Genomic DNA, 13,783 nt, shown 5'->3' with positions numbered 1-13,783 from the left:
CCCCGAGTCGATGAAGAGGCGCCAGTCTGCAGGATCGTGATCACACCCAAGTTCTTTCAACAGACCATTGATGTCACTGCAGAATGTCATCATGTCTTCCATCTCAAAGAACTCAGCCATGTCTCTGTGACGTGCTCTGAACAAGGATATCTTGGTGTTAGGTTCAAGTAGATTCCACTGCTGCAGCCTTGATCCAAGCAGCTCTGCCTTCGCCTTTGACAGCGAGAGATCTCTTACAAGATCATTTAAGTCTCCCTGGTTCAGAAGGTGTGATTCTTGAGTGTCGGGTTCAAAAGGTTCATCATCACCATCCTCTTCACCACTGCTTACAGCTATGTTCTGATCAGCTGGAGGTGTTGGAACGGGGTTCTCGTCATCATGAGGCACAGGTTTACGAGCAGAGACGCAGTCAGCGTACTTGATGTGACCTTTATTCTTCTTGTTGAAGCCGGCGATGCTTGTGCAGCAGAAATAACAATCATCATGATGATTCTGCGGCTCACGCCATATCATGGGCACCGCAAATGGCATGCTCGCGCGCTTGCCCACCAACCACTGAGTCAAGGTTGTGTGACAGCTTGTGCAGCAGATGTGTGGTGCCCAGCTCTGTTCTTGGTCCCCCACCTTACACCCGAAGTAGTGAAAGTAGGCGGCCTTCATTTTCACTGCTGTAGATATACTTCGCTGTTGATCTTTTTTGGTATACCGACCACAGACATAACAGAAGTTGTCAGGATGATTGGTACAGGAACGCCTACTCATCTTTATCTGAAAGAAAGAAATATAACACAAGTTAACAACAATTGTACGAAATAGACATGTTAAAGACATATGTAAATTTCATTGAAATCCTGACTTCTAGGCAATGGAAATATTTCTGTTCCTGAAAATCCCGACGTGATACAGCAAAACGGTTATGATTTTTGAAATCAGCGCACCCAAATTAGTCTTAATCACTTTACACATCTCCAGTAAAAAAAATTTTTTGAAATTTGTTGTTCAGTGAAATCGCACCCACTGTAATTTCCGATGGGGTACCTAACTTCAGACTCAGATTCTGGTGCTTCCACAAGGCAGGTGGCCGAGCAGGCTTATTGATTCTGAATCGAAAGGCATTAAACTAAAATATAATCGAGGCATGCAAAGGAGGCCATATTCGTAACTCGTACATCCATTTCACCAATGAGTACTGTCCTCATACCCCGACCCGACTTAAATTATGTGGAATTTAAACATGACATCGCTGAACCCCAGCAACCAACACAAAGGAGCAAGTTATTGATTTAACCAGCCAACTGAATTCCAAATTGAAATGTTGCTTATCCCATATTGGATTGCATGGAAAACCCAGCAGATTCACTAATGGCCTGCACTCATTGGTTAATTGCCTGCCTCCACCTGGTCTGGTTTCCATGTGATTCCAGTCCACTTTTCATGGTTGGATTCTTTATCTCCTTATGGACAACATTAAACGACTACCTTGGTATAGGCCCAGCTACTTAAAACATCCCTCGCCCCCTTCCCCTCGAAATATCAGCAGTGATAACCAATCGCTGCTTGTCATTGTCTTACCTAGAGGCGAGTTGGTTGCTTCATTGACCTTTGAAAACTACTGCTCAAAGTTCCATTTGCTTCTGCACCTGGAGGAGGCACAGATGAAGGAAGATATCTTTCATTATTACCGTGAGGATGTAACCATGACTATGGCTGACCATGGACTATTAAGGATGAAGGTGAGGGATTCCACAGGTATGAGATGAGTTGAATTTTTATTTAAATACAGAGTGATACGAGTTATAAGTGAACAAATATAAGCAAATAATGGGATTGCTTGGAATCTGTGGAATCTGAAGCTCTCAACATTGTTGGAATCCCCTGTGATGAGGCTGAAAAACAAGGCTTGCTGCTCTCGCATCGCAGACAAGTCAGTGGCCTCTTTGTATTGAGAATGTGATTATTCCATTATTTTGTTACTTTTTACACCTGTTTGTGGAACTACCTACATGAGACTTCAACCGAACTCTTCTCTCCATCCCCATCCCTATCCATAATAATCTTTACTTACCTCCATTATCCATACCTCGCCCAATCCTCTTACTTGTAGGTTACTATTCCCTCCCCTATCTCTCTCTCGCTCTACTCTTGTGTTCGTTACCTCTGTCAACTCACTTTTACATGAACCTCGATTTTGTACATAAAATAAGGGATTGCTTGAATCTTACTGGTGTCTTCCCTTTGCTGCTTTATATGGTAGGTGTTCGATGTGGCAGAAAGACGTCCATCAGTACTTCGAGGGGACTGTGTTGATGTGATTCAGAGTACTGACAGAAACAAGTTTTTTCGCTATCGCTTTCGTGGTTACGTCCATCATGTGGAGTTGGATGTGCTGAAGATCAGCTTTCATGAAAGGTGCAGTGGGTTTGCTGCTAAATGTTGGAATTGTTTCCACCATTTAATTTCATGCCAGTCACGTACAGTCGACGGTAGCCCAATCGATTTGTCCTTTTTATAGATGCCTGGTTACACTAGCAGACACTGTAGAAACGTAAGTGACTTTTCTTGTATGGACTACGAGTCACACTTGATACAGATAAGGAAGTCCAACATGATCATATTTTAAGACGTACATTTTCTTATCCTTTAAAAATGTCTTCCCTTTGGCAATTTGACCCATTCTTGAAACGATAGTTATTTTTAACTATCTAGTATACTTTAGCATACCGAATCGACAGATCGTTGTCCCTCAATGTCTCCATGGACCGAGGTTGCGAGACCGACAGGGCGAATTGAACACCCTGATCTTGTTCCTCTATAAAAGTGCATCCACAGTATACATGTTCGGGGTCATTTTTTGTGGGAAAAAAGTTATCGAACACCAATAGTTTGCTTCCGAAGATTAGAGCGGCTCAGTGATCATGGATGTATTTAGGTGCTGGTTGCCCCTCTTTTTGCCCGCCAAGTTTTCACAGTGGACCGGCAACATTTTGATAGTGCGGGGAGGGTGGGGGGGAATTTATACGAAAACAATACTATGCAGAAGTGCTCCAGTTATACAATTTACTTGAAAGCCCCATCGAAATGTTGTCGACAAGAATCCATAAACTCCCTTTAACGAATAGATCTCGATCTGGATCCAATAATTATTTAAAGTGATTTTTCACCGTTGAGTAATCGGGCCAAAAGCGATTTATAACAAATATATCACAAAAAGTTACGACAAAACTTGGTGAATGAGTTGGTTCGGTGAGAAGAACAAGTCAATTAGATTTTGATGTGATAAGGACGAAGTGCCGGATCTGGATCTGGATCTGGACTAATCAGAGGGATACAAAATGTTAGTGCCGCTGCGTCCACTTTCCGCCGGTACTCCAGGGACCTCCGTATGGCCATGCCCCAGGCATAAGCCTGACCCATCCCCATCTCCTTGAGATGCTGATAAATCTTCTGCAACCATGAGGCATGTGGTTGGCCCATTGGTCTCCTCCACCCACGAGGTAGTGGTGGGACCCTAAACCAGCAATATTTCATTTAGATTTGCAACAAAGTACGAAATGGATCACTGGTGGTGGAGTGGGTAAAGACTTGTTGCATTTGCCCTCATTGGCATGGGGTTTGATTGCTACGGCTGCTGAAGGTGGAATCTTCAGCTCCTTGTGACAGGTTTCAGTGCCCACAGCCTCATCACTGGATTTGGGAGTTCATTACTGGTGGTGTGGCAAAGGAGATTGACCATGTGCTCATTGATGGTTGCTGGAGGATGATCCAAAACTGTAGGGTCTACCGGAGTGCCTAGTTCCTCAATACCGACCACAGGCTTGTTGCAGCTTAAATCTGGGAGAATTGTACCATCCCAATCTTGGCTGGATGTTGGCAAGCTCAAGGATGAGAGGGTAGCTGAGGATTTTGCGAACAAGCTGAGTGGGGATTTGGGGGGGGGAGGGTCTGGGTGTTTTGGGGAATCCTGAATAGTTGTGGAGTGCCTTCAAGACCACTGTCCTTGATGTTGCCGGTGGATGTTTTGGAACTCACTGAAAGGCTACAAATAATTTTTTCTCCCAAGGGGCACTGGATACCATTGACCAGAGTCGCAGGGCCAGGCTGAATGGCAGAGCTGAGCTGTTTAGGGGAGTTGAGGCATAAAACTGTACGTGCGCTAAGGGTGGGCAAGGAGGCCGATGTGCGCGGAATCTGTGAGGGGGTAGAGCATCACCTGTGATCAAGTAATTCTTGTTCTGCTTTCACAAGAGTCGGATAAGAATGTTGATTGTGAGACAGTCACTCAACTGACACTCGCTGACGCTCGTCGCTCACTCGCTTTTGCTCCCTGTCGAGCTTTTATCTCACAATCAACATTCTTCTCTTACTTATGTGTAAATGAGTGAGAGACAGACACTCACCATACTCTAACCTCTGTATTATCTATCATACTGACATCTTTACATTAAACTCATAAAGAGAGCCAATGAATATCTGTTCGTGTTCTATTTTATGGAATTGTTTTATTCTCTTGTGGCACTCATCACCCTCTAGAATGTTGACAAACAATATGATGGAACTTGGTTCTTGGTTTAAATGTCTTTGTTGCGTACAGATTAAACAACAAACCTCCTGCAATGTTCTGCTCTGAGATCCTCCCGAGCTACATATCATTTTGAGATTGTTGTAAATTATTTTTCCATTGATTTCTTGCCATCCGTTAAATCTTTTTCACCCTTTCAGTCTACATGTTTTATTTACACTGGTGAAAGAGGAGGAGTAAACACAGACAAAAGCTCATAAACAATGTATTGTTATGGTTTGGGAAAACTACCACAGGGGGAGAGCATACATGGACACATCGGTGACCTGAAGTTCGGTGGCGGAGGTTATGTTTTCACCCCTTTCTGTCTGTTTGTCTGTGTGCAGGACATCTCAAAAAGTTGTGGGCAGATCCGGATTAAATTTTGTGGACATGTTGGGTGTGTGACAAGGACTTAAGATTTTCGCAAATATCCAGTTCCGTGGCTCTAAGAGAGCTCCGCGTTGTTGTTGTTGTTCTTCTTCTTCTTCTTCTTCTTCTTCTTGTTCTTCTTCTTGTTCTTCTTCTTCTTATTCTTGTTCTTATTCTTGTTCTTATTCTTGTTCTTATTCTTGTTCTTATTCTTGTTCTTGTTCTTGTTCTTGTTCTTGTTCTTCTTCTTCTTCTTCTTCTTCTTACAAAACCTTCTGGACTCAGCTCTTTTATATACAGGATCCGGATCTACTTAAATACTAAACACCTGTACACATCCTCACATAGACGGTGCCTTTTGAGAGCGTCTATCTTCAACTTTTAAATATATTCGGACATTTGCTTTAAAGTTTCGAAAAGTTCAGGTTACTATTTAAAGATTATTCCATTTGATGTGCTATAATTTCGTAAATACACGATTTTCTCGTCATGAACGATGGTCGTCCATGACGGGTCTCACTATTTGCTCAATCAAGGCATGTGACGAAATATCGTAAGTTGTTGTTGTTGTTTATTTTTCTTCTTCTTCTTCTTTTCTTTTCTTCCTCTTCTTGTTCTTGTTCTTCTTCTTCTGGTGAAGACAAAACCTTTAGGACGCTGCTCGTGGACACATTTGTCCTTGTTTAAAGTGATTCTTCACCATTGAGAGACACAGCCAAAAACGACATGTAGCATGATATTTCAAAAATGTAATGGGCCGGATATGTTCTCATGGATCAAGCATTACAAGGCGGAGGTATTCGCCCAACCGAGTGCCCTTCTAGTTTCATTAGTCTTTGTATAGAGATAGTCCTTGGTCCCTTGGCAAAAGGTTGTTTAGAGGGAGGGGGGGTGTGCATTGGCTCGGCTGTATTTTTCCAGTGTAATGTCTTCCCCCAAACCCTCTGTTACTCTCAATCTTTCTTCCTTCACACCATCGTTCTGTTCAATCCCTCTGTTCCTTTCAATCTTTATTCCTTCACACCATTGGTCCATTTCCCTACTCTGCCTTTCTCAATCCATCAATAACCTCCTCTTCATTCAAACATTCTTTCAACAATCCCTCATTCACCCCGTCGGTCTTACATTCGGCCGCGCGGCCGTTCGGTTGACCCTCGGTCCGGTGGAGTCCCTCTCCGTGTTCCCTCCATTCGCACATTGCTTAATTGGGCACGTTCGATCCATCTGTGATCGTTGGTCCATCGGGCTGATCAGACTGCCTTCACTGCATTCACTTCACTGCACTTATCTCTGGGCCTGATGGGGGGGGGGGGCCTGAGGAGGAAGACTGTCCATTCTCACATGCATTTTTGTGGCCTGCGGATGACGCTTCTCGCAGGTGTGGTACAGTGTGGAACTGTACGAGTGGACGTTCTGCGCATGCAGGGTGGGGCTGTGGGCGCTTGTCATGGCCTCGTATTCGTGGGGGGAGGGGTTGGGGCTGCATTGAAATAATTTCCTTCAGAATGGCGAGGCATTTTCCACAAATGACGCTGTTGACCCGTGTGGAGCCGCCCCCCATCGGCTGCGGACCAATGTGTGTGTGAGAGACAGACAGACAGACAGACAGACAGACAGACAAGACTTGTGGGAGGAAGGGAGAAAGTGGTGTGAAGCAGACAGAAAGCTGTGAGAGAGCAGAAGAGAAGGCAGAAGCAAACGGGATAAGCTCGCACGAGCCGGGACGAAAAGAGCTCATGAGCTCAAGAGCTCAAAGTCGGAGAAGGCTCGTGAGGAAAGGAACAAAAGGATGGATGAGGAAGGTGAGCGGCAGCACCTCATCGATGGGGGCCTGAGGAGGAAGAATCTGAGGCAGAGGAGGGTGAGCCGCACATTCAGCTCGCATGTCTGGCCCCCCGGAGGGGACTCGCCTCCTGGGTCTCGGCACCTCAGGGATGCGGCTGTGTATCCCATTGTGCCTCATCATCACCGCCCATCTTCCCCCATCCATGTTCCTCTGCTTTCTCTTGTATATGTCGCCTGTGTGACGTGAGAGAGAGGAAAAGATGGCTTTCTTTTCTCGATGCATTCCGTTTATTTTATTTTCAAGTTCTTCTTGCATTATTCTTCTCACCTGAGTGAATGATGGCCAAGTCTGATGCGTAAGTAAGATTGAATAAGAATACGTGTTTGGGTTAAATCTGCTCTAATGTGCCCTTTTTCTTTCTTGCTTATCGATACTTGCCTTTAAATGATTGCTTGCTTGTGTGTTTGTTGTAAATAATTGTTTGTTGCTATTTCCAATCTGTCTTGGTTGTCTTTTCAATTATCGGTCCGACACAGTGCACAAGTATTGTACTGCATGAGGACAGCAGGGACATCACTGCCTCGTTGCACACAATGTCTGCCATTCTTTCAAAAAAACAACAGCTCAGAGTCCAGTGCTACCTCGATGATGTAATCGTTTTGGGAAAGACGCCCAAAGCACAAGACATACACATCAAAGCGGTGCGACGGCGCATCGATGCACCTGGATTTAAACTGAACCTTTCAAAATGTCACTTCAGACAGACAGAGCTGTCATTTTTAGGACATCTCGTGTTGCAAACAGGACTGAAACCTGACCCTGATCATGTTGTTGCAGAGTCACAATCCACCAGACCGAAAGATGTGCAGAGTTTGTGCTCTTTTCTCAGGCTCACGTCGTGGTACACGAAGTTCATGGTACGCATCAGTCGTGGAGCCCCGAGAGAATAACTGTGAGGTCCATACACCTTCTCCTGGTCAGTCGTGGCACGGCAAAGCTTCGACTCGGTTAAAGAACCGATTGTCAGTAGTCCAGCTCTCACTCTCTTTGATCCAGAGCTGCACTCCATAGTGACGACTAACACCTCCGATGATGGTCTTGGAGTGGTCCGAACACAAATTCGTGCCAACAAATGGAGAAAACCATCATATTTGCATCCCGCATGCTGACTGAAGCGGCAAGGAAATACTCCACGGGGGGATAAGAAAGCGCTTGCATGTGTGTGTGGGCAGCAGACAAGTGGAGGACTTGTGTCTCGGCACACATTTCATTTTACACACTGACTATAGTCCTCTCACCACACTGCTTTCCATGAGAGGGTTAGGAAGAGCTGGAATGCGCATGGCCAGATGGTCGGCACGGTTCCTGTCATTTAATTATGACATCCAGTACAAACCTGGCTCTGAAAACGTAACAGCTGATTGTTTTTCTCACCTGCTATTACTTCCGTCAGAGCCCAGCCTGTGGGTGATGTTGAGGTTGTCACACTCGCATCGACCCTCACTGCTGTGACAGCTGATGAGTTCAAAGCTACTTGTCTTTCCTGCCCCGTTCTTGCAAAGTTTCCCGAATCTCTTAAAATGCACTGGCCGAAAACTTCATCCTGGATCCTGATCTCCTTCCTTATTTCAGATTGCGAACTGAACTGTCATGACCAGAGGACTCATGATGAGGGGTACTCGCCGCCTTCTCGCTCCGAATGCGCGGCAGCCACATTTCATGAAATTGGTGCATGACAAGCACCAGGGCTTGGTGATGACAAAGCAGAGGTTAATGGATCTGCACTAATGGCTTGGAACGGACACACCCATTGAGTCCGCTACCGAGGCTTGCATTAGCTGTCAGCAGCACGACAAGATGGCCGTGACGCATGCATGGCCGTGATAAGGAACCACTGCAGCTGGTTCCTTATCCTGACTCCACTTGGGAGAAACTGGCAATAGACATAGTGGGTCCCTTCGAATCCGTGCCACTGGACTGTCATTTCGCCATCACTTTCATTGACGACAGCAAATGGCCAAAAATTGCCTTCACCTCTCAAGTCACTTCTGCTACAATGACTCGGTTCCTGTTACCTGTCTCAGCAGAAAAGATAACCAGAAAGAGTTATCTCTGACAATGGTTCACAATTCATCTCTCAGGAATTTGAACCCTTTCTGTAAGACAGATACATTATCCACAGGAAGTCAGCAGTGTACTACCCGCAACCGAATGGGGGAATTGAGCGATTTCAATAGGGGTTTAAAGGAAACCTGTTCACTGCTAACATCGAGGGGAAATACTGGAAAACATTTACAACGGACTTTCTTCAGACATACTGGGCAATCAGACATGCCACAACACGGCGATCACCTGCTGAACTACTTCACGGAAGAGAGATGTGCACCGAGCTGCAGATACCTGCTTTGCAGATGCCAAAGCCCAACACACCATTACACAACGACACAGCACTCACAGTACAAGAGAAGCAGAACAAGCACAAGGCATACACCAACAAACACCATGGAGGAAAGGATGTGAACTTTTGAATGTGGTTTCTGCGTCCAAATGAAGAGACCGAGCATCCGCCGAAAGGGACAATCCAAATTCTCAGCAACTCTCCAGGTTATGGAGAGAAAAAAAGGATCTCTCATGTACAAGCTGTCTGATGGATGGATCTGGAATGCTTCTCATCGAGCATCTGCTTGTCAAGGGAATGCAAGAGGTGATGCCGAGCAACTACCTCTTCCTGACATCACTGCACTACCCCCCCAGCACAAGACACGTCATCACCTGTGCCGGTCAACCCGGAGGCCAGAATGCGCAGACATTCAGTCTGAACTCGCGACTATGCTGTGATCTCATCTAAAGTCCTTCGAGAGTAAGAAAAGAAAGCTAAGATTGCCAAATTGTTGCACGTTCCTCCATTGGAGCCAAGACAAACTGTTGCCATGTCTATTCTTAGTTGAACTCCAACACAAGTTAACTGGTTGTGCCAGAAAATGCTTATTGAAGGATTATTCCGATGCTAACATTGATGTTCGCTTGAAGTGATGGATAATAAATTAGATGTTTCAACCATGCCGTTACATCATTACATTTAATCTTTGAGTTAACTGCTATACATTGTTGTCTACTGAGTTACAATATTCATTTCGCTAAAGAAAGGGGGATATCTGATGTTGTGCATATTTTGGAGGCTGGGGGGTGGGGGGTGACCATAGAAGAGAGGTTTCTGGGAAGGAAGTTAACCTTAACAGGGTTGCAAAGACTGTGCCTCATGCTTCGTGGTTTTGAAAAAAGAAAATCGTTGAACACCATTGAATCACTCACTCTCAGAATACTTTTGATGCAACAGATGGTGATCCATCCAGGATTATAATTCGAGCCTCGAAGCATTCACGACTCGACATGAGTGCCTTGACTGTCTGTTCATACCAGCATTGGCTAAATGTGACAATATCCATAGTAGTGTGGCCGAAAAACTTTCAGTCGGTAGTTCGTGAATCTGACAACAGCCTCTCTAACCCTTACTCCAGATTGCTGAATGAGTTCATAGACAAAATGACCTTCGATGTGACCTTTAACTTCAATCGGCAGCCCCTCATGCTCGAGCATCGCTCGGTTGACTTGCTCAAAAGGGATGGACTTGTTGACTTTGTCTTCCCAACAGAATCACATGGCAGCTCTTTCATGGACTCTTCATCCAGACTTTTGTGAGTTATCAACATTTAAAACTTAACTGTTATGTGTTTGAAAAAGTTTGACAAATAACATATCCTCAATAGTTCAAGTCATACCAACCATTCGTACAAGTCAAAAATTTTAAAAATATATGTATATATTTCAAGGTTTTATAGAAAATGTAGGGATGCTGAGCGTGGTGCTGCTTCTTATGTAGTCATTGTTACATATAAACTGTATACCTGTATTGAATCCCGACTTCGTTTTTTCCATCTTGTCATGATGAGCCATCTCTACGTCTTTTTTAATCCTTCAAAATGTTTTTTTTTTTTAACTTGTGCTCTATTTGTGAACAAATTGTGTAATTTTTGTAACAATTGACTTGGTTAAACATAATTCCCATCTTGATTTGATGTTTGGAACCCCTCCCCTTCCTCTGCTTGCCCCCCCACCCCCCCCCACTATGTGAGATTAAAAAAAAATTACATGAAATGAAATTATCATTGAGCAACAGACAATAAATACATTGTGGTCATTGCTTTTTGTGATATGACAAGCTGTGCAAAGACCTGATGAACAACATTCAAAAGAGATGGAAATTTAAGTTACAATGGCTCAAACACAATCGGTTCTTTAGAACCTCCTGTTTGCTCATCCATGCATCAGGAACAGTACAGGTGATACCTCAGGGAAGAGGGTTGTATTGAAAGAGCCTGCAAGTATGTCACTCATCATGCACTGCCCTCGCTCCCACACACCTCCAGGAATACCTCTGGTGACAGCCTCACCTGCACTCCCACTTCATGTTTATATAAGTGATGTACCGTCCACCAAACAGTGATGACTCCATTTACATCTCGCTCTCTGAAAACATGGACCAACTTCTATCCTCTCATCCCAACTCTTTCTTCCTCAGAGGCAGTGACTTCAATTGTCATCATGCCAGTTGGCTAGGTGTGGGTACCTCCCTTACCTGTCATGTCACTTCAGCAAAAGACTTCAATTCCTTCCTCAGCACACCTGAGCTCCTGACCACGAACAAAGCTTTTGTCCGCAGCCTGATGGAGTACTGCTCTCCCCTCTGGGCTGTTTCTCCTGCCCCTCACCTTTCTCGGCTTCATGCTGTTGAAAGCAAGGCGTTTAGAATCATTGCTATCTCCCGCGATCCCCTTCTGGTGAAACTACCAAAATCACGACTCGCTGCTCACCTTCATTCTTTCATTCCTCCTTTTTTCCCCCACCTTTGGAACAAACTCCCACACTCTCTTCAATCCTACTCTTCCCACCAGGTCTTCAAAACAGCTGTTCACCACCATGCTTTATCCTCCCCTATCCAAAACCACGATCTTTTCTACCCCCGCTAGTCCATCCCAAACCACGTCCTTCAAATTCCCTGCTTTCTTTCCTGAAGGTCCCTGTCGTGTAAGGACCTGAAAGTCCTGAATTGTCCATCTTGTTTACCCCGTGTACCCCGCCCCATCCCTCTCCCTTCCACAGATCTCCTCATGTCTCTGTTCCCCCACTGTTTTTTACCTTCCCTCTCCGACCCCCTTGTCTCCTGCTTCCCTTGTTGTACGTTCTGCGTGTTAGCTCTCATATGAGCCTTGACAGTGTAAACAAAAAAAAGTGTACCAAAGTGTGGATGTGAATCACCCAAGTCGAACACCAGAGTTACAGTAATCTATTCCATGTGGGACTTTTTTTTCTATTCCACGTGGGACTTCTCCCTAACCCGAACCAAGATGAGCATAACCGGAAAAGAAGAAAGATAAGTTAAATTAATTAATTCCATTTTGCACCCTCTTCGCTTGGAACCGAGGTGGTTTACCATTGGGGGCATTTTGATAATGACTGGTGACCCTCACGCGTTATTGCAGAATGAAACAGAAGACAAAGAAGGAACCCGAAGTAGTAAAGAGCAAAGATGGAGTCATCAGGAGGAACGTGGATAGGATTCGGGTTTTAGCTGCTATTCCCCAACCCTGAAATCCAGACGCACCTTAGTGAGCCCTACAGAAAAATTTCTTCAAGAATTCACTTCTTCTTCGAGAGATAGATAACGAAAGAGAGGAATAGAGGGTAAAAGAGATGAAAGAGAAGGAAAAGCAAGAAGGCCTTCAGACAGAAGGTCTAATGGAGTCTTTTGGATCTAAGGGGTCTAATTGGATCTATAAGGTCTTAAGTTCTAAAGGGTCTTTGTGGTCTTAAAGGATCTTGGGAGTCTTAGGTGTCTTTGGAGGTCTTAAAGGGTTTCGAGGTCTTTAAGGTCTTAGGGGTCTGAAAAGGTCACAGGGTTATAAATGGTCTGAAGCATCTGAGGGGTCTTAAAGGGTCTTGGGATTCTAACGGGTCTAAATGGTCGAAAGGGTATAAAAAGTGTACAGACTCTAAAGGTCTACATAACTAAAAGGTATATTCTGGTAGTCAGTAATTTCTAGATGTATTTAATATATGTAGTCAAGGTCCAATTATAAGTAATTAAGAGACGTATTCATTGTGCAACTCTCGTCCAAACAGTGCGTAATTAATGTCGACTCAGCACTGGGGGGTCGACCGCTCACAGGGGTCCACCAAGACTTCACCTCCACGAGGGTTCACTGTCCACCCGTGATTTTCAGTTTCATATACATCACTGTATTGATGCACAGATATCAAGTGATTCGGTTGGAAATTGACAATTTCTCTGACCTTGACCTATTGAGCTCAAAAGCAATAGGCATGCAGCTTGTCACAACCTCGACCAGGTGGTGAAGTTTCATGAATGTCGGCGTAAAAATTTGACATGTAGGTGAATGACATACAAACATACAAATAGACAGAATCGCAGACCAGAATCAACCAATATACAGCACTTGTGAAACTTCAATTTCGCAAGTAACAAACAGACATACAGGGGAGAAAATATTGTCGTGGGTTTGGCGGCCCAGGGTTAATCCCCTGACCCAATCTGTGGCGGTTAACTCCGCCAGCCCCCGGAGGGCCGAACTTCTCCCTTGTAGGTCTGCAGTTGAAACTCGGAGATTAATGCATGCACATGGGAAAAGGATGCAATGGCGGAGGGATAGAAGAGCACAGCACAGGAGATGGATGCACGGGGGTGGGGGGAGGGGTGGGGAGGTTGTACTCGAACCCCATGGAACTTGGAATTGAGGCGCTTCCACCAGCACGTGCAGACGCACGCAAAATGGCACCAGGTTGCTTCTCTTGAAGCAGGACAAACATATGCCAGGCAATCCGTGAGCGGCACTCAACACCAAGGCTCAGAGACCCAGTGCAGCTGCTTCGTGCATCGATTGTCCTCACCGACCCACTATTTGACATACACGAAGCTCGGGGTCCGTTCCTCACGACCCAACCAAGAACCAAAGGCCAGCGTCTTGCTTCACCACGCGAGCCAAATTGCC

The 13,783-nt window shown here is 45.0% G+C and overlaps 1 protein-coding gene across 1 annotated transcript in view; it reads left to right on the top strand.

The window, feature by feature from the left end:
* LOC147019201 (RNA helicase MOV-10-like) overlaps positions 1 to 13,783 on the top strand; it is a 131,133-nt gene that overhangs the window by 48,989 nt on the left and 68,361 nt on the right. The window contains exons 8-10 of the mRNA XM_085899523.1: positions 1,577 to 1,733; positions 2,255 to 2,409; positions 10,235 to 10,411. Of these exons, the coding sequence (XP_085755649.1) occupies positions 1,577 to 1,733; positions 2,255 to 2,409; positions 10,235 to 10,411 (489 nt within the window). The remainder of the gene's footprint in view (positions 1 to 1,576; positions 1,734 to 2,254; positions 2,410 to 10,234; positions 10,412 to 13,783) is intronic.

This window comes from Eptatretus burgeri, chromosome 10 (genome assembly GCF_056783735.1).
Source record: "Eptatretus burgeri isolate ZD-2024b chromosome 10, Ebu_testis_v1, whole genome shotgun sequence".
Lineage (NCBI taxonomy): Eukaryota > Metazoa > Chordata > Myxini > Myxiniformes > Myxinidae > Eptatretus > Eptatretus burgeri.
The sequence above is the reverse complement of the archived record's forward strand: the minus strand, read 5'-3'. Positions and strand labels throughout refer to the sequence as shown.